This window comes from Salmo trutta, chromosome 25 (genome assembly GCF_901001165.1).
Source record: "Salmo trutta chromosome 25, fSalTru1.1, whole genome shotgun sequence".
Classification (NCBI taxonomy): Eukaryota; Metazoa; Chordata; class Actinopteri; order Salmoniformes; family Salmonidae; genus Salmo; species Salmo trutta.
In genome coordinates, this window is record NC_042981.1 from 18,071,327 (window position 1) to 18,091,341 (window position 20,015).

Consider the following 20,015-nt stretch of genomic DNA (forward strand, 5'->3'; position numbering starts at 1 on the left):
TGGACCAAGATTCAAGGGTCAAATTAAGAAGGAAGAGGTGGTGTTTGCTCAGTTGCGTCTAGGACTTTGTAAATTAAAATCGGCATTATATCTGGTTGGCAAGCATGCAATTGGTTTGTGTACAGCGTGTATAATTTATGAAACAGTAAAGCATTTGTTGATGTATTGTTGTAAGTACCGGTATGTGGAAAAGAGAGAAATATTGAAGTGTAGGGTTATTGAGGTTGGATGGGGATCAGGGTGTTGAACGGGATTTTGGGGATAGGTTGTTATAAGTTAGTAGGGCTGTTTTTTATTTCCTTAGTAGTACCGTATTACATAAGAGGGTTTAATTTATCTTAATTACTGGTTTCTTTATTCAGTCTGTGAACTGTGATTAACTACACACTCCAGGACAGTAGGCGGTGGCATGCACCTCTAACATTTGTTTGCGGACCGCTATAATAATATAGAATACGAAGAACGGATCCGGAAACGGCATATCAACGCTGGAGAAAAATATAATAGCTTCAGCTAGCAGTCTCTTAGCTCACGACGTGAACTGTTTCCTTCTGTAGCGTTTAATGATTGCACCGTTTCACAATATTGCAACAACAAAAAATTGGGACCATTGCAGTAACCTTTGTAGATATATATTTTTACAAACGTATTGGTCTGTAAAAAATTATCGAAATTCAAGTTACCTAACCTATCGATTGGTTCAGGATTGCACATGAACATCTAGCTAGCTAGCTACAACAATCAAAATGGCCGACAACGAGAGCAATATGTCAAGTACAACAACAGGGGCAGATCATGTTACAGTGTCTCAAGTTCCATGTGTTTCTGAATTGCCAGTAAACCAGAAGCAAGTCGGCGAGAAATGCATTGAAGCAAATGCACCTGAGATCACCGAAGCGCAGGGCTTGACAGATTTCCTGCAAAGCTGCACAAAAGAGGAGACATTCGTTGCAAAGGACTCCCAGGAGGTTGTCAGCCAAACTGAAGACCATGAACAACAACCTGAACAGAACATAACTTCTATTGTTGAGACCCCAGGTATTGCAACGGGAGCAGAGTATTCTACAGTCAGTGCTGACTTTGTAAATGCTCTTGCACCTGGGACCACCATCATTTATGTGCAACCAGATGGTAGTTTTGTTGAGGGATCAGGTCTGACTGAAGAGGAGCAGCAACAGCTAGTGGAGCAGTTGGCCAAACAGCAGCTTATCACAGTAACTGAGAATGAGGCTGCTCGTCTGTTTGAACAAAATCAAGGCATCAAAACAGTCCCTACTACTTCGTCACAGATACAGTATACTATTCCCAGTACAGCACTGGCTCCCAACGAACTGCAACAAGTGATAGAGCAAGTTACCAAATCTCAGCAATTCATGGCCCAGACACCCAAGGGATCAGAGCAGGTTGTGACCACACTGGATCCCACAACTGGCTTGTTCACGACTGTAGCAGCTTCTGAGATTGCAGTAGCAAGCCCACAGCCACTGGTCACTATGCAGAATGCATCACAGAAGCTGAAAAATGTTGCGAAACATGTGGCACTTCAGTCCCACAATGGTACACGCCTGGTTCAGAAAAAGGTAACAACTTTTGGTATTTGTTCATGTATTCTATGTTATAATTTAGCTAGTAGTCCAAATTATTGCTTGTGACTTTCACTGATAAGTAGTATGCTTAATTGTCAAATTCTGTTTTTAAGGAGAAAAAAAAGCTAATATTCAATCATTGCACTTTAATCAGCTGCATGAAATCTACTGTCTGGCAATTATGACCGCCACTGACATTAATATTGTTTATATTTTACCAGCAGGAAACCATCAGAATCCAAGTCCAGATACCCTCTGGAAAGCAGGAGGGGAAAGGACCTACACAGGCTACCATTTCAATGCCTCAACAGAAGAACTTGGCTGTGGCCAGTCAAGGCCAGCAAGTCAAAGTGTCTACAAACGGCAGTGTGAGCAACAGCCCCCAGATCATCCACATCACACCCATAGTTGGACAGCAACAGTACTTCCTACAGCAGAACCCTGGAGACCCTCCTATTCAGCTGCTACTGCAGAGCTCAACACCTGTGGTTGGGAGCCTGGTTCCCGTTGTGCACAAACTTCCTATACCTGTTCAGACCCCTGTCCAGCAGCCTTCAGGTAAGGCCCCGGTCAATGGCACAACAGTCACAGCAGTTAAACCTGCCATGTCTGTCTCTGTCCCCACAGTGGAAAAAGTCAAAAGGGTCAAAACCAGAATGAAAAAGGCACCAAAAATCAAAACGCGTTCCGGGAGGGTGTCCAGACCACCCAAGTACAAGGTGAAGGACTATAAATTCATCAAGACAGAGGACTTGGCCGAGAGCCATCAGTCAGATTCTGACGACTACTCTGAAATCAGTGTGGAGGAAGATGAAGATGGTGAGGATGGTAAAAAGGGAGCAGCATCTATGATTTACAGTCACAAGCGGAAGGCTTTTCAATGTGAAACGTGCGATAAAGCTTACATAGGCCATGGAGGTCTGTCCAGACACTACAGGCTGAACCCCTCCCACGGTGAACTGAAGTCACTTCCTGAAGGGACCTCTAAAACAGACAGCCCTGGTAAAAGCGCAGACACTGGGGCCGAACATAAGAAGCCGACTGAAGAAAGTAATGCAAGCAGTGTTAAAAATACATCAGGTCCTGAGAAAAGTGAGGCCACAGAGAAAACAGCTGCTGCAATGTCAACCACTCAACAAAAAGTAAGACCCTACAAAGTTACCGTCTCAACCAATGTTGACAAAAAATTACCATTGGTATGTTTACAACTCATAGCTAATTTAGCCTAAAGCTAATATGGTTATGTCTGTCTGTTATAGTGCCAGTTTCTTGGACACAGACTAAGCCTAGTCCTGTTCTAAAAATACAAATCATGCACAATGGAAAATCTGTTGAAATAGCTTTAGTTCAGGACTAGGCTTAATCTGTGTCTGGGAAACCGATCCATAGTGTTTTACTGATTCTGTTGTACCTCCACAGGCAGATACCACAGCAACCCAAGAAGTAGCAGCTTCTACCAGGCAGGCTGTGGTACAGGCTCGGGGACCAGGGAGGCCCAGAGGACGAGGCAGACCACCTACCAAAGCACACCCAGCGGTGAGACTGGGGCGACCTCCAAAGCTAGGAGGGGGAGCAGCCAGCGTGGAGCAGCAGACCCAGAGTAGGAAAGCATGGCTCAAAGAGGTACATCAAATTAGGCGTCAGGATTAGAAAACGTTACTACCATAATAAATGTGCTCAAAAGCATTTTGTTCTAAGAATGCAACACGTAGCGATGCTGTGAGTATCACATCTGAAAATCATACCTACCAATGGTGCTAATGACAAAGGATAGGAATGTGTATATACTAGTACTTTACTACTTCACTTGTCCCCTGTTTAGGTGACACACGAATGTGACAATGAAGAACTAATGGAGACTGTGCTCCCTCGTTTGGCAAAGGTCATGACTGTCTGGGAGTTCCTCCTGATGAAGGTACGGTCACCACCTGAAAAACAGTGCAATAAAAACAATTTACGCAATACATGGTTTTTGCTACACAATGTTTGAATGCATGGTGATATAGTGGGAAAATTTGATCATATTTTAGGCTTGATATGGAAGCTAATTACCTCTGGACAAATGGTGGATCTTTGTCATATTTTTAGCAACAGTCAAATAAAGAATAAGATGTTCTGTTTAAGTTTACTGAATAAGTGTATCCCATTTAACCTAAGGTGGAGAAGGGGCGGCAACCCAAAACCCAGTTTTCAGATGTGTACCGGGAGTTTGAGAAGCTCCACAGTCAGGTGAAGAAGATGGCCCAAGACTACATCAGTAACCCTCAGGGTGTCCACATGGCCTTGGAGGTCCACAATGTAGAGGTAAAAATTAATACATAATATTTTCCTACTAGCACTGAGTTTGCTGATAACTACTTTGAGGGAAAATGTACTTGCCTACGACTGTGATATGTGGTTGTCTCACCCAGCTATCTTAAGATGAATGCACTAATTGTAAGTCACTCTGGATATGAGCATCTGCTAAATTACTAAATTGTTATTCCATCTTGGAATCAAAATGTAGAGAGTAAAATGTTCATACTGTACATCCTGTCACTTAGGTTGCCAAATCTCTTGGCATCTTCGATGAGGTGAACAAGTTCAAAGTTCTGAACCCTACAACTCAGCAGAATGTCACCAACATGGCAACCAAGAATGTCCACTACATGGAGGTAAGGAGAGCACCATTTAATTTAGACCACACACACTTCTCTACACTTATGGAATTACGGCATTATTATGGATTTTTTCATAATAATGAATTGTTATGAGATGCTCAGATTTGAGTAATTGTTAGATTGATGTAAGTCTTTCTCTACCTAGAATTCTAAAATGTTACCTCCAACAAAGAGATTTAAAATGGAAAACCAGGCTGGTGTTCAGATCCATCAGAACGGCATTGAGACTTCCACAAAAGGTATGTTGTACTTTTTTACCTGATGCTACTAACAATTTGTGGATGAATATTTGCTATATGTCCAAAGCAGATCACTTGTCATTATCTTCTGCTTTCTTTTCCCTGTATCCTCTCAGAATCAAGTGAGGCCAAAGTAGAGAACACCGCAACAACAAGCATGAAGTACATTTCACCACATACTGAGGTGGCCACCAAGAGCCCCGTGGGCCCTCAAGTCACTCAGACTGCTACCATCACACCACAGGTCGTCTCATCTAACCCTGAGACGAACATAACACCCATGGAACTGATCCAGGATCACTTATCCAACAGCATGACAGAGACCATTGACTCAGTAGGAGGAGAGGAGGCCATGGAGACAGATCAGGGTGTGTCTGGTACAGAACCCACCGAGGTCCTGAGCTCCAGTGACATAGCGGATCAAATGAAGGAGCTAGAGAAGGCCTTGGCCACAGACCCAGTCGCAGTTGATCAGCAGCCCAGGAATACTCAGCCGCAGCAGTCCAACCCTACCCCAGTCCAGCAGAGTGGCCTGACCGAGGCTGCCTCCACCTCCAGCGGACTAGGCCAGGTGGTGGTTCAGGAGGCCCAGGGCTGCCAGGACGTCCAGGAGATCTACATCCAGACTGAGGGGCTGACCATGCACCTAGCAGAGGGCCAGGAGGGCGAATTGGCCTCGGAGCGCATCGTCATCGTCAACGGGCCTGACGGCACCACTATGCACATCCGCGCCCCTGAAGGAGTCCCTCTGGAAGCAGTCCACGCTCTGCTTGGTATTGAGGCTGAGGGGAAAACACAGCAGTGATGTTTTGTTCCTCCACACCCGGCCACCTCAACACCAAGCACACATCTCTCTTTTCCATCTGGTGGATTTTAAGTGTATTCCTGGTATTCTTTGTAAATTTGTAAACGTTCTTTTCGATGTGGTGTTTTCATCCTTTAACAAGTGCTTAGTTTGTGATATGTTTATATGTAGATAAATATCAAAGCAGTACAAAAAAAAGTTGCACTATTTTATTACTTTTTATATATTTGGGTGTAACATTTTCCAAAAATAGGTTTATAATACCATTGGAAATGAACGCAAATAAAATCAAAAGTTGAGAAATTGTGGTTATTAATTTCCATGTTTCATTTGTGACTCATTGTTGCAGTACAACCATTTCATATGCTGTACAGTTGAACTAATTTTCCTAATAAAGGATGCGAGAACCAAATCATTCTATTATTTCATGTTGAAACCAGCAGCATTGCTGTGCATGAGTTCCTTTGTAATGGCCATACAGTAGTTGTAATCTATTTATGGACTTGTTAGTACAGTAGCCATAAGTCCATAAACGGTATAGAATGTTCCAACTGAAGTTTGTTAAGTTGGCCTATGCCCTGTCTCTAAAAGAAGACCCTCTAACAGTAACTTTGCCCTGTCATCTGTGTACGGCTGATACAGCCAGCAGGAGAGGTACACCATTGAAAGGTCTGGGTTAGTTGTGTGAGCTAGTTCCTGAAGAATAGCCCGTTTCAGAGTCAGTTCTTGCTTGTAGGCTTCATAGAGCTCGGAGGAGACGTCTGCTGCAATGAAAAGAGACATTACATAAATGGTCCATACTAAAAACACCTCAAGGGCCAGATACAAATTAAGTCTACCATAGAACTAAAACTCAATTGAGAATCTCCATTGAAAGTGTTTTTTAGTCTAGAACGTGGTGTAGTCTGGAAAACCGGTTCAATGTGTATTTTCAAAGCATAGAGCATCTAAAACTGATTAATAGTCTCACCGAACTGTGACGTAGGCCAGGTCTGAAACAAAGGAGTTTGTCTTCCTCCTGTTCCATACTGGAACGTCTCCAGATCGATGATCCCCTTCTCAGAGGAAACTAACTTCTCCATTTTTGATACAATACGAGTCTGATGGAAATAAAAACAATTGTCAGTAATGACACCGACAGCACAATTGTAGCCTGGTCCCAGATATGTTTGTGTTGTGACAATGACCATTGAGTTTGCAAGACAGTACAAACAGATCTGGAACCAGGCTACAATTGTTGGTGTTTCCAGAGAGAAAAAGAGAAGGTGGAACAATCCTCAATCAAGATTTGGCAGATTCTTCCACAATCTTTGGTTCTGTTCAATAATGGCACAAATGATCGACTCACCATTTTGTCCACGACACGTAGCAACTTGTCACACTCCTCTTCTAGTTCTCTACTGTTATCAAATGCATTCTCTGAATTAGAGCTGGCAGAGGTGTCCTGACCCGCCATCATGACTTGCATCTCTTTCTGAGAACTGATTTTAATAAAGGGATAAGGAGGGGTGCACTTTAAGAGGTCTCTCACATTGGCATGACTTTCCTCCAAATTCGGTCTAATAATCCATGGATTTATACATGTATTATTATCCTACTACAAATCTTACAACAGCCTCATTGGTAGAAACCACACATTGCAGAACATGGATTGACTTACCTTTTATTGAATCCTAAATTCACCATCTTATTTGCCATGGTGGATCCTTCATCATTCAGTCGGTCCCATTTCAGAATCAGATTGTGCCAGTCTGCTGCGTTGTCCTTCACTTTCCTTGCACTGCCAGTCACTGCAGTCTGGGACTTTCTGCCAGGAGTGGTCGTCTCTGATCCTTGTAGGTCTACTGGGGAAAAGACAGAAACACTTCTATGTGTGGCCTAAGAGAGTGTGCCTGCCTGCTCGTGTCTTTGGTGTGGCCAAAGAAATGGGAAGAGGTCATTTACTGACAACCAGGTAATGGGTAGATGAGTATATTAGATTCATTTGTATTGCATAGATAGAAGATGAAATAAAACATAGCAAGTGATTCACCAGCTGACACAAGAAGGCTTCTTACTAACTACCATTATGATTCTAAGGATGTAGCCAGAACCATATATTTCATATTTAAAAAAATATATAAACGCAACGTGCAACAATTTCAATGATTTACAGAGTTACAGTTCATTTAAGGAAATCCGTCAATTTAAATAAATGTATTAAGGCCCTAATCTATAGATTTCACATGACTGGGCAGGAGCACAACCATGGGTGGGCCTTGGAGGGCCCAGGCCCAGCCAATCAGAATGAGTTTTTCCCCACAAAAGGGCTTTATTAAAGACAGAAATAATCCTCAGTTTCATCAGCTATCCGAGTGGCTGGTCCCAGAAGATCCCGCAGGTAAAGAAGGCGGATGTGAAGGTCCTGGGCTGGCGTGGTTACAAGTGGTCTGCGGTTGTGAGGCCGGTTGGACATACTGCCAAATACTCTAATAAAACAACGTTGGAGGCAGCTTAGAGTAGAGAAATTAATATTCAATTCTCTGGCAACAGCTCTGGTGGACATTCCTGCAGTCTGCATGTCAATTGCTCGATCCTTAAAAACTTGAGACATCTGTGGTGTTGTGTGACAAAACTGCACACAAAAAAATTGTCAGAGACTCCAGTCACCCAAGTCATAGACTGTTTTCTCTGCTACCGCAGGGCAAGCGGAACCGGAGCGCCAAGTCCAGGACCAAAAGGTTCCTTAACAGCTTCTACCCCCAAACCATAAGACTGCTGAACAATTAATCTAATGGCCACCAGACTATTTACATTGACCTCCCCCCCTCCATTTGTTTTGTACACTGCTGCTACTCGCTGTTTATTATCTATGCATATTCACTTTACCCCTACCTACATGTACAAATTACCTCGACTAACCTGTACATTGACTCGGTACCGGTACCCCCTGTATATAGCCTCAATGTTGTTATTTTATTGTGTTACTTTGTAATATTTTTTACATTAGTTTATTTCGTTCTTCTTGAACTGCACTGTTGGTTAAGGGCTTGTAAGTAAGCATTTCACGGTAAGGTCTACACTTGTTGTACTCGGCGCATGTGACAAATAATGTTTGATTTGATTTTAGAGTGGCCTTTCATTGTCCCCAGCACAAGGTGCACCTGTGTAATGATCATGCTGTTTAATCAGCTTCTTGATACGCCACACCTGTCGGGTGTAACATCCATTTGTATAGTTTACTTCGCTACCTGAGTCATCTCTCCCCGCCACCCAATGAGAGCATTTGTTGTTCCTCGACCACGAGACACTTGCATTGAGTCTGCATGGTCAATGCAGCATATGCAACAATGTTGATGACAACGATGATGTTTCCACTTTGCTTCTTAATATAAATCCACTAGTGTTATATAATTAATATTAGTTTGTGTTTTTACATCAGCAAACAGCTTGTTTGTCTTTTCTTCGCAAATTGGGCCTAAATCTTGTTAGCCGCTAATGCTAATCACTAGTTAGCTGGCTAACAAGCTAATAAATGTACTGAATCAGAGGACACATAATTAGCTATACAGCCTGATAATACCAGTGATGGTGTAGACCTAAATCAGCATGATGTTTGTACAACAGCATTAAGTAGCTAAGAGAAAACCTTCAATGTAGCCAACGATTATAGGGTCCCCAAGGAAACACAACACTTTGGTTCCTACCCTGTCACAATAACTCCTCCCTGGCATTTAAATTCCTTGTCATGTCAAACAACACTGTATTCAAAGTGTCAACTATTATATCCTAACTATAGAATTAGAATAATCATATTTCCATGATTCCAACAGTTCACACAAGTGTTTTAATCTCAATCACTAGTCAAATCGCAGTTGTAACATTTGGTTAAAAATAAGGCCTAGATGATTTGCCCATATCGTGCAGCCCTATGTGGCAGTATGGAAATTATCTCAAATGAATGCAGGAAATGCAAACATTTATGAAAATGATGAAAACTATTTTTATTTTAAGTTAAATTGAACAGTATAAAAGAATCAGAATGGAGAACGACCCATTGAAATCCCTTAGAATATAGGTGTTGCCACCCTAGGGTCACATGCTACTAAGCAAATTTAACAAGATTGCCGTCTCGCTTCAAGTCCTTAGGAAACTATGCAGTATTTCTTTTTTTTAAATGTATTTTTTCTTACATTGTTAGCCCAGCAAATCTTAAAAGTCTTATTACATACAGCCAGGAAGAACTATTGGATATAAGATGGACGTCAATTTACCAACCAGGAATACGACTTTCCCGAAGCGTATCCTCTGTTTGGACCAGCACCCAGGACAATGGATCTAATCCCAGAAGCAGACCCAAGACAACGGCGCCGCAGAAGGGGCAGACGTAGCGGCCTGGTCAAGCTCCATAGACGTGCACATCGCCCACCGTTTTCGAGTATACTACTCGCCAATGACCAGTCTCTTGACAACAAGGTAGACGAAATTAGAGCAAGGGTTGCCTTCCAGAGAGACATCAGAGATTGCAACATTCTCTGTTTCACAGAAACATGCCTCTCTCGGGATACGTTGTTGGAATCGGTTCAGCCACCGGGCTTCCCCATGCATCGCGCCGACAGAGATAAACACCTCTCTGGGAAGAGGGGGTGTATGCTTCATGATTAATGACCCATGGTGTAATCATAACATACAGGAACTCAAGTCCTTCTGCTCACCCGACCTAGAATTCCTTACAATCAAATGCCGGCCATATTATCTCCCAAGAGAATTCTCGTCAGTTATCGTCACAGCTGTGTATACACCCCCTCAAGCAGATCACTTGACGGCCCTCAAGGAACTTCACTGGAAACCATATATCCTGAGGCTGCATTTATTGTATTAAAACCTACCCTAACCAGAAACCGTGGATGGATGGCGGCATTCGCGGCAAAACTGAAAGCGCGAACCACCGCATTTAACCATGGAAAGAGGACTGGGAATATGGCTGAATTTAAACAGTGTAGTTATTCCCTCCGCAAGACAATCCAACAAGTGAAAAGCCAGTACAGGGACAAAGTGGAGTCACAATTCAATGGCTCAGACACGAGACGAATGTGGCAGGGGCTACAGGAAATGACGGACTACAAAAAGAAAACCAGCCATGTCACGGACACCGACATCACGCTTCCAGACAAACTAAACACCTTCTTTGCCCACTTTGAGGATAATACTGTGCCACCGTCGCGGACCGCAAACAAGAACTTTTCTGTGGCCGACATGAGTAAAACATTTAAAAGTGTTAACCCTCGCTAGGCTGCTGGCCCAGACGGCATCCCTAGCCGCATCCTCAGAGCATGCCCAGACCAGCTGGCTGGTGTGTTCACGGACATATTCAATCGCTCCCTATCCCAGTCTGCTGTCCCCACATGCTTCAAGATGGCCACCATTGTTCCTGTACCCAAGAAGGCAAAGATAACTGAACTAAATGTCTACCACCCCGTAGCACTCACTTCTGTCATCAAGAAGTGCATTGAGGGACTAGTCAAGGATCATATCACCTCCACCTTACTGGCCACCCTAGACCCACTTCAGTTTGAATACCGCCCTACCAGGTCCACAGACGATGAAATCGCCATCACACTGCCCTATCCCATCTGGACAAGAGGAATACCTATGTAAGAATGCTGTTCATTGATTACAGCTCAGCATTCAACACCATAGTACCCTCCAAGCTCATCATCAAGCTGGAGACCCTGGGCCTCAACCCCGCCCCCTGTGCAATTGGGTCCTGGACTTCGACGGGCCGCCTCCGGGTGGTGAAAGTAGGAAACAAAATCTCCACCTCGCTGACCCTCAACACCGGGGCGTGCTCAGCCCCCCCCTGTACTCCCTGTTCACTCACGACTGCGTGGCCATGCACACTTCCAACTCAATCATAAAGTTTGCAGGCGATACAATAGTAGTGGGCTTGATTACCAACAACGACGAGACAACCTACAGGGAGGAGGTGAGGGTGTGTGGTGTCAGGAAAACAACCTCTCACTCAACGTAAACAAAACAAAGGAGATGATTGTGGACTTCAGGAAACAGCAGAGGGAGCACCCCCCTATCCACATCGAAGTGACAGCAGTGGAGAAAGTGGAAAGTTTTAAGTTCCTTCGGCGTACACATCAACGACAAACTGAAATGGTCCACCCACACAGACAGTGTGGTGAAGAAGGCGCAACAGCGCCTCTTCAAACTCAGGAGGCTGATGAAATTTGGCTTGTCACCCAAAATCCTGACAAACTTTTATAGATCCACAATCGAAAGCATCCTGTCGGGCTGTATCACAGCCTGGTACGGCAACTGCTCCGCCCTCAACCGCAAGGCTCTCCAGAGGGTGGTGCGGTCTGCACAATGCATCACCGGGGGCAAACTACCTTCCCTCCAAGACACCTACAGCACAAGATGTCACAGGAAGGCCAAAAAGATCATCAAGGACAACAACCACCTGAGCCTCTGCCTGTTCACACTGCTACCATCCAGAAGGCGAGGTCAGGACAGGTGCATCAAAGCTGGGACCGAGAGAAGCTGTTCTTCAGTCTATCTCAAGGCCATCAGACTGCTTAACAGCAATCACTAACTCAGAGAGGCTGCTGCCTACATGGAGACCCAAATCACTGGCCACTTTAAACAAATGGATCACAAGTCACTTTAAAACAATGGCACTTTAAATAATGCCACTTTAATAATGTTTACATATCTAACATTACTCATATGTATATACTGTATTTTATACCATATATTGCACCTTGCCTATGCCGCTCGGCCATCGCTCATCCATATATTTATATGTACATATTCTCATTCACCCTTTAGATGTGTGTATTAGGTAGTTGTTGGGGAACTGTTAGATTACTTGTTAGATTTTAGTGCACTGTCGGAACCAGAAGCACAAGCACTTCGCAACACTCGCATTAACATCTGCTAACCATGTGTATGTGACAAATACAACTTGATTTTACTTTTATTATTCAAAAACATAAAATAACGTCATGCCGTGATATATTTTCTCCATATCGCCCAGACCTAGTAGCTTGCTACCTCTGGTCCAGGGCATCGTTCGAAGCTAGACCAGAGCTAGTGGTTGGTAGCTAGCTAGCTAGCTCGCTCAGTAGTGGTCCAATCAATCACCATTGAATTTGCTAACACAAGACTGGAGTTATTGCCTTACCTTCCATTGTTATTGTATATCCATGGTTTATACTATTCAAGGGAAGTTAGTATATTGAAGTACTCTTGTGCTTTCTGAAGCACACATTTCTTCCAAAGTCAACTTTCGTATATTTCTTCTTCTGGGTCTGTGACAGACTGTCAGCGCCCGTGAAAATACCGCCACCTACCTCAGAATGTTGAATTACAAGGGATTTCAGTGTCTTGCACCTCCCAGTACATTCTCAGTAACACACATATATACACACACACACACACAAATACATCATAAAGCTTCTGACATTAAAAACTGTTTATTAAATACTTTTCTCCATCAAAAAGATGACATACAGTAACTCATGTTAAATCCATAATGGGGGTTTTCATGACAGACTAATTTGTTCAACAGATGACAGAAGGAGGACCACAGAATAAGATGATGTATGAAATAGCTATCAATGTATGTTTATCTCTGTCAAAGTCATTTATTGGTTGGGGGGGTCATGTGCTGCTGTGTGTGGCTGACTGTCGGTCCCAGAGTCTCCCTCAGCCGGTGCCTGGTGGTACAGAGTGTGTAGGCGCTCAGCATTTATATCAGCATCCTCTGCCCCTTCACAACACCGCTGCCAGATTTGGGGGATAGCATCGATTCCATAGTGTGCCCCTGCAATGGCCCCCGCCATGCAGGCAATGGTGTCTGTGTCTCCCCCCAAGGCCAGACTGTACGCCATTGTCCTCTCCAGGCCACCATAGCGCTCAGGCAGACCCTCTCGGGGTTCCAGGCAGTGCAGCACACAGAAGATGGCAGTAGGGACAGAATGCAGGGCTGCAATGCCATTGCCTGAGTACAAACACAGAAAAAAGTATATATTTAGAGTGAACAACAATTGCTAGTCTATCATACTAGCTAGTGATAAGTGATAAACTAGTAAATTATATTCCAAGACCAGTAGAGAATAACAAAATCCTAGAGGGATAATGCCACCATTGAATGTAGATTGTATTTACCCCATAAGTCAATACTGACCTAACTCAGATATGACCTCTTCAATGCTGACACTGTTGTTCCTTTCCATCAGGTCCTTGACTCTGTGCAGTCGATCACAGAATGGGAACTCTGACTCGCTGAAGCTGGAGATACAAAACAGAACAAGATGAAAGAAAAGTTGAGAACCAAAAACTCTCCTCCGCGCAACAGTTATTTCTTCAAGCACCCTAGAAAAGGCGTACCCTTATGTTAGAATTCGTCATTGGGCGATTCCACGCCAGGATAGCCCAGAGTCCACTCTGGAAATTTCACATGTTGGTTTATTGTTCCAAACAATGTCTAAAAATAAGCCCAAAAAATAAATAATAAATCGGGTATTAATAAATTGAATTGTTGAATAAATGAATGTAAAAAAAGAATTGCCACTTTCATCATGACATTCTCAAAAATAGTCTGTGATACAAATGTAAAAAGCATGTCAAACATCTTTCCTCCCAATTAAGTTTCTATGCGAGATTTGCCAACAATCTGAGATACCAAAATTATTTTGGGACAATCCTGGCGTGGAAACAGCCCATTTATTTGTATTTATTTTTTACCTTAACTAGGCAAGTCAGTTAAGAACAAATTCTTATTTACAATGACGGCCAACCAAAAGGCCTCCTGCGGGGATGGGGGCTGGGATTAAAAATATAGGACAAAAACACACATCACGTCATCATTCTCTAATTGCACACTATTACTCATGTTTACAAGTACAGTACCAGTCAAAAGTTTGGACACACATACTCATTCCATACTCATATTTTTATTATTTTCTACATTGTAGAATAATAGTGAAGACATCAAAATTATGAAATAACACAAATGGAATCATGTAGTAACCAAAACAGTGTTAAACAAACCAAAATAGATTTTATATTTCAGATTCTTCGAAGTAGCCTCCATTTGCCTTGATGACAGCTTTGCACACTCTTGGAATTCTCTCAACCAACTTCATGAGGTAGTCACCTGGAATGCATTTCAATTAACACATGTGCCTTGTTAAAAGTTATTTTGTGGAATTTCTTTACTTCTTAATGCATTTGAGCCAATCAGTTGTGCTGAGACAAGGTAGGGTTGGTATACAGAAGATAGCCCTATTTGGTAAAAGACCGAATCCCTATTATGGCAAGAACAGCTCAAATAAGCAAAGAAAAACAACAGTCCATCATTACTTTTAGACATGAAGGTCAGTCAATGTGGAAAATTTCAAGAACTTTGAAATGATGACCGCCACAGGAATGGAAGACCCAGCGTTACCTCTGCTGCAGAGGATAAGTTCATTAGAGTTAACTGCACCTCAGATTGCAGCCCAAATAAATGCTTCACGGAATTCAAGTAACAGACACATCAACTGTTCAGAGGAGACTGTGTGAATCAGGTTGTCACGTTCTAATTGCTGCAAAGAAACCACTACTAAAAGGGCACCAATAAGAAGAGACTTGCTTGGGCCAAGAAACATGAGCAATGGACATTAGACCGGTGGAAATGTGTCCTTTGGTCTGGAGTCCAAATTGGAGATTTTATTATTTTTGCGACGAGGTGTGGGTGAACGGATGATCTCCACATTTGTATTTCCCACCGTGAAGCATTGAGGAGGAGGTGTTATGGTGCTTTGCTGTTGACACTATCTTAATTATTTACAATTCAAGGCACACTTAGCCAGCATGGCTACCACAGCATTCTGCACTGATACGCCATCCCATCTGGTTTGCCTTTAGTGGGACTATCATTTCTTTTTCAACATGACAATGACCCAAAACACACCTCCAGGCTGTATAAGGGCTATTTGACCAAGAAGGAGACTGAAGGAGTGCCGCATCAGATGACCTGGCCTCCACAATCTCCCGACCTCAACCACATTGAGAAGATTTAGGATGAGTCGGAACGCAGAGTGAAGGAAAAGCAGCCAACAAGTGCTCAGCATATGTGGGAACTCCTTCAAGACTGTTGGAAAAAATTCCAGGAGAAGCTGGTTGAGAGAATGTCAAGAGTGTGCAAAGCTGTCATCAAGGCAAAGGGTGGCTATTTGAATATATCTTTGATTTGTTAAAAACAAAAAATGGTTACTACATGATTCCATATGTTATTTAATAGTTTTACGTCTTCACTATTATTCTACAATGTAGAAATAGTACAAATAAAGAATAACCCTTAAATGAGTAGGTGTTCTAAAACTTCTGACCACTAGTGTATATTCCCCGCTACCAGTCACTTTTCAGCCCTGTTTACATTTATATCTTACTACCAGTCATGTTTTATGTATAAACCTACCTCAACCACACCAGTCTACTGCGCATTGAATAAGGTATAAATATCATACCCCCCAAAAAATGCTAACCTCCCGTTAATGTAATGGTAAGAGGTTAACACGTCTTGGGAGTATGATATTTGTGCGTCTACAACTTTATCACTCATCATTATTCACAATTAATTCAGGACTATCCGTAATCATGGTAGCATCCTCATTAATGTAGAAGTGTTTTGAAACACATTGTATTCTTATTTACAATAAGAGACTCCAAAATGACACAATGCCTTATTTACCATTTCTATTGGGCACAAAATAATCTGAAACACAACCAAAACAAACAGCAAATGCATGCAACAAATTTGTAGAATAACAAGCTCGATGTAGTCATTTCGTGCTATAAATATGGGACCAAACACTAAACTTTTGACTACTTTAATACACATATACGTTCAAAAGTTTGAGGTCACTTAGAAATGTCCTTGTTTTTGAAAGAAAAGCACATTTTTTGTCCAGTAAAATGACATCAAATTGATAAGAAATACAGTATAGACAATGTTAATGTTGTAAATTACTATTGTAGCTGGAAACGGCTGATTTTTAATGGAATATCTACAGTTGAAGTCTGACGTTTACATACACTTAGGTTGGAGTCATTAAAACTCGTTTTCCAACCATTCCACAAATGTCTTGTTAACAAACTATAGTTTTGGCAAGTCGGTTAGGACATCTACTTTGTGCATGACACAAATCATTTTTCCAACAATTGTTTACAGACAGATTATTTCACTTAGAACTCACTGTATCACAATTCCAGTGGGTCAGAAGTTTACATACACTAAGTTGACTGTGCCTTTAAACAGCTTGGAAATTTCCAGAAAATGATGGCATGGCTTTAGAAGCTTCTGATAGGCTAATTGACATCATTTGAGTCAATTGGAGGTGTACCTGTGGATGTATTTGAAGGCCTACCTTCAAACTCAGTGCCTCTGCTTGACCTCATGGGAAAATCAAAAGAAATCAGGCAAGACCTCAGTCTGGTTCATCCTTGGGAGCAATTTTCAAACACCTGAAGGTACCACGTTCATCTGTACAAACAATAGTACGCAAGTATAAACACCATGGGGCCACGCAACCGTCATGCCGCTCAGGAAGGAGACGTGTTCTGTCTCCTAGAGATGAACGTACTTTGGTGCGAAAAGTGCAAATCAATCCCAGAACAACAGCAAAGGACCTTGTGAAGATGCTGGAGGAAACAGGTACAAAAGTATCTATATCCACAGTAAAACGAGTACTATATCGACATAACCTGAAAGGCCGCTCAGCAAGGAAGAAGCCACTACTCCAAAACCACCATAAAAAAGCCAGAGTACAGTTTGCAACTGCACATGGGGACAAAGATCATACTTTTTGGAGAAATGTCCTCTGGTCTGATGAAACAAAAATAGAACTGTTTGGCCATAATGACCATCGTTATGTTTGGAGGAAAAAGGGGGAGGCTTGCAAGCCAAAGCCAGTTTTCAGCTGTGCTAACATAATTGCAAAAGGGTCTTCTAATGTCCAATTAGCCTTTTAAAATTATAAACTTGGATTAGCTAACACAACGTGCCATTGGAACACAGGAGTGATGATTGCTGATAATGGGCCTCTGTACGCCAATGTAGATATTCCATTAAAAATCAGCCGTTTCCAATACAATAGTCATTTACAACATTAACAATGTCTACACTGTATTTCTGATCAATTTGATGTTATTTTAATGGACAAAAAAAAGTGCTTTCTTTAAAAAACAAGGACATTTCTAAGTGACCTCAAACTTTTGAACATTAGTGTAAGTGAATTTGTCCCAATACGGTTGGTCTCCTAAAATGGGGGGGACTTTGTACAAAAAGAGCTGTAATTTCTAAAGCGGTACACCCAATAAGGATGAAAATACACTGAAGCTGACAGTCTGCACTTTAACCTCAGTCATCATATCATTTCAAATCCAAAGTGCTGGAGTACAGAACCAAAACAACAACAAATGTGTCACTGTCCCAATACTTTTGGAGCTCACTGTATATTATTATTATTACTACTACGATCACTGCATTGTTGGGAAAGAGCTCTCAAGGTAAGAATTTCACTGTACTGTTTTCACTGGTTGTATCCTTTGCACTTGGTAAATAAAAGTTGACGCTTTTTTACTATCTGTTTAAGTACTTACACTCTTGAGTCACTGCGAGCAGCATCTTCTGCTTCCACCTCCTCCATCTCTGAGATGAGTTTGTTGATAAACGTAGGCCTATGTGGCAGATCCAAACCCCCCTGTAAAGAAATGTGGACCGCGAGGGCCTGGAGCACTGCTCCATTGTAACCCAGAGAACAGGAGTGGGTCAGCATCGCACCAAGCCTGGAGTACTGGGAGCAGAGAGGGAGAGAAATAGGAGATACAGAGAGAGCGAGAGCAGAGAAAGAGAGAGAGGATTTAAGTATGGCAGTGCCCAGCAAAATTAAGACAATCAAATTGGAATGGTTGTTAGGGTGACAGTAGCCTTATATCCTCCTCAAACAGCAAATCTGTTGAGTTTCTAGCTGGTTTTCTATCTGAGGAGGATGTAACCAGCAAAGACAGCCAGTAATGGTAGCCATTGTAGCCACTCGCCCCCACCACACATTCTATCACTAACCCTCCTAATGTCAACTGGGTTACTGAAAGCCAGCGCAAAAGGTGCAGCTCTCATCGCACCACCATTCCCAAAGGAGCCGTGGCCACTGAACTGAGCCCGAGCCGGCTGAAAGACATCATTAAGGTGTGGAGATGCAAGCTTCCTCAAGACCTGGATCACACCTGCCCCGTACCCCCGCCCTGGAGAATGGCTGTATTCCTTTGCAAACCTGCAGAGAAAAAGCACCCCAACAAAATATTTACACTTTATAGATACTTAATACTACTGAAACTGTAATACACAAACAGACCCCTAACTGTCGACTTTACCTGCGTGCCATGTCTTGCTCATCGAACCCTGCCCTGGTCAGCAGAGACTGGACAACACAGCGCGTCATGGCAGTGTCATCACTGTACTGCAGAATACCTGGACACGGACACACACACACACACACACACACACACACACACACACACACACACACACACACACACACACACACACACACACACACACACACACACACACACACACACACACACACACACACACACACGATGATGATGACGATATAGTAGTGTGGTGGAGGGTGTCTGATATTAGGCTTAGAGGCACATTCACAGAAGACTGCTATAAATGTGAAGCCATTTCCCATTAAATATAGGTTAATGTTGCATTGAGCAATCCACATATTTTATAGGGATTAGGATTAAGCGGAGAGGGGGGCTGAGGTAGATGCATGGTGATAAATGTGAGTATTTGTACTGTAGACACATTAGTCTATTGTTTTTCAATATTAGTAGTGATCAATCTTGTCTCACCATCGCCGCGACTCTCATCCTCCAATCCGTTCAAATGCTGCAATACACGGTCCATGGGCACCTCCTCTGCACCTTCAAATTCTCCACCAACGCAGTCTCCCAGCACCGCAGCAACCAGTGCACCGCGGAACCGAGACAAAGAGGCTGGTCCTCCCGCTCCCCCTGACCGCACCGCCGTCATGGCCATGTTGTAACTTGTGAATGACTTTTGCTTGCTAAATTATCTGTACCCTCCTCTCTGTACAAACGATTGATCTCCAGTTCGCTGACGATAGCTAGAACAAATCAACAACAATGTCGAGTCTCCTTTCCTGCTTCCTGTTGACGTTTAGTTGACTATTTGACCTATGAGAAACGTTGAGCGTTGCAGCTGGGAATAAACGATTTCGCTAGAACAATAACTAACCCAAGATAGTTCATCTGTGTCGTTTTCAATGGTATAAAATGAAGCATAGTGGGCAGAACAAGCAAAGAGGTGGACACGAACTATCGAGATCCTATTGGTGAGTTATAGCATTATTTGCATATTTTCGTTAGGGAACGCCTTCTCTGTGAAGTGCGCGTGTGTAATAAGTAAATTCACCCTTGTACTCCTTGTGAACAACGTCACGTCTACGTAGCTTAATGCACCATATTCGTAACATATTTTAGTTTTGTGAACAGAAAACTGTATTGAGATCGGGGTTTTCTTCGATTACAAAATTAGCAGAATGTCGGCCCAGTTCCGTCTCGCTATATTACTGCCAGCCACTTGGCTTCCTCTCTTCACCATATTTGGGGAGTGGACGTTCCAACCGGATGCTTCAGGTTTTTATATCCGGTG

The 20,015-nt window shown here is 42.8% G+C and overlaps 3 protein-coding genes across 6 annotated transcripts; 1 reads left to right on the forward strand and 2 right to left on the reverse strand.

Moving 5' to 3' along the window:
* Window positions 1-459: 459 nt before the first annotated feature.
* znf839 (zinc finger protein 839) lies at window positions 460-5,702 on the forward strand. Of its 2 annotated transcripts, none has more exons than XM_029713077.1 (8): window positions 460-1,580; window positions 1,808-2,728; window positions 3,006-3,209; window positions 3,409-3,501; window positions 3,744-3,890; window positions 4,130-4,240; window positions 4,392-4,485; window positions 4,602-5,702. In XM_029713077.1, exons 1-8 carry the CDS (start codon window positions 747-749, stop codon window positions 5,288-5,290), a joined length of 3,093 nt encoding a protein of 1,030 aa, XP_029568937.1. In that variant the 5' UTR covers window positions 460-746; the 3' UTR covers window positions 5,291-5,702. The 2 variants fall into 2 exon arrangements, with proteins under 2 accessions (XP_029568937.1, XP_029568938.1); XM_029713078.1 differs by having other exon boundaries at window positions 1,811-2,728.
* On the reverse strand, window positions 5,487-12,612 carry cinp (cyclin dependent kinase 2 interacting protein). 3 transcript variants are annotated; one of them, XM_029713081.1, is made up of 5 exons: window positions 12,465-12,612; window positions 6,951-7,131; window positions 6,639-6,771; window positions 6,261-6,390; window positions 5,487-6,054 (listed from the first exon to the last, which is right to left on the reverse strand). In XM_029713081.1, the coding sequence occupies exons 1-5, from the start codon at window positions 12,469-12,471 to the stop codon at window positions 5,852-5,854; spliced, it is 654 nt and encodes a 217-aa protein (XP_029568941.1). In that variant the 5' UTR covers window positions 12,472-12,612; the 3' UTR covers window positions 5,487-5,851. The 3 variants fall into 3 exon arrangements, with proteins under 3 accessions (XP_029568941.1, XP_029568942.1, XP_029568940.1); XM_029713082.1 differs by having other exon boundaries at window positions 5,487-6,051; window positions 6,951-7,134; XM_029713080.1 differs by having other exon boundaries at window positions 6,951-7,134; window positions 12,465-12,611.
* A 125-nt stretch (window positions 12,613-12,737) lies between these two features.
* adprs (ADP-ribosylserine hydrolase) lies at window positions 12,738-19,604 on the reverse strand. The gene is made up of 6 exons (XM_029713079.1): window positions 19,193-19,604; window positions 18,701-18,797; window positions 18,393-18,600; window positions 17,930-18,123; window positions 13,470-13,573; window positions 12,738-13,283 (listed from the first exon to the last, which is right to left on the reverse strand). The coding sequence occupies exons 1-6, from the start codon at window positions 19,377-19,379 to the stop codon at window positions 12,928-12,930; spliced, it is 1,146 nt and encodes a 381-aa protein (XP_029568939.1). The 5' UTR covers window positions 19,380-19,604; the 3' UTR covers window positions 12,738-12,927.
* Window positions 19,605-20,015: the final 411 nt, after the last annotated feature.

Bases quoted from the DNA above. Each gene is read 5' to 3' on its own strand.
- znf839 (XM_029713077.1), top strand. From the start codon at position 747: ATGGCCGACAACGAGAGCAATATGTCAAGTACAACAACAGGGGCAGAT. The intron at 3,891-4,129 runs GTAAAAATTAAT...CCTGTCACTTAG, and splicing joins TGGAGGTCCACAATGTAGAG to GTTGCCAAATCTCTTGGCAT. The intron at 4,241-4,391 runs GTAAGGAGAGCA...TTCTCTACCTAG, and splicing joins AGAATGTCCACTACATGGAG to AATTCTAAAATGTTACCTCC.
- cinp (XM_029713080.1), bottom strand. The intron at 6,772-6,950 runs GTAAGTCAATCC...TATTAAAATCAG, and splicing joins AATTTAGGATTCAATAAAAG to TTCTCAGAAAGAGATGCAAG. The intron at 6,391-6,638 runs GTGAGTCGATCA...TATTTCCATCAG, and splicing joins TACGTGTCGTGGACAAAATG to ACTCGTATTGTATCAAAAAT.
- adprs (XM_029713079.1), bottom strand. From the start codon at position 19,379: ATGGCCATGACGGCGGTGCGGTCAGGGGGAGCGGGAGGACCAGCCTCT. The intron at 18,124-18,392 runs GTTAGTGATAGA...CTCTGCTCCCAG, and splicing joins ACCCAGTTGACATTAGGAGG to TACTCCAGGCTTGGTGCGAT. The intron at 13,284-13,469 runs GTCAGTATTGAC...GTTTGTACTCAG, and splicing joins AGAGGTCATATCTGAGTTAG to GCAATGGCATTGCAGCCCTG.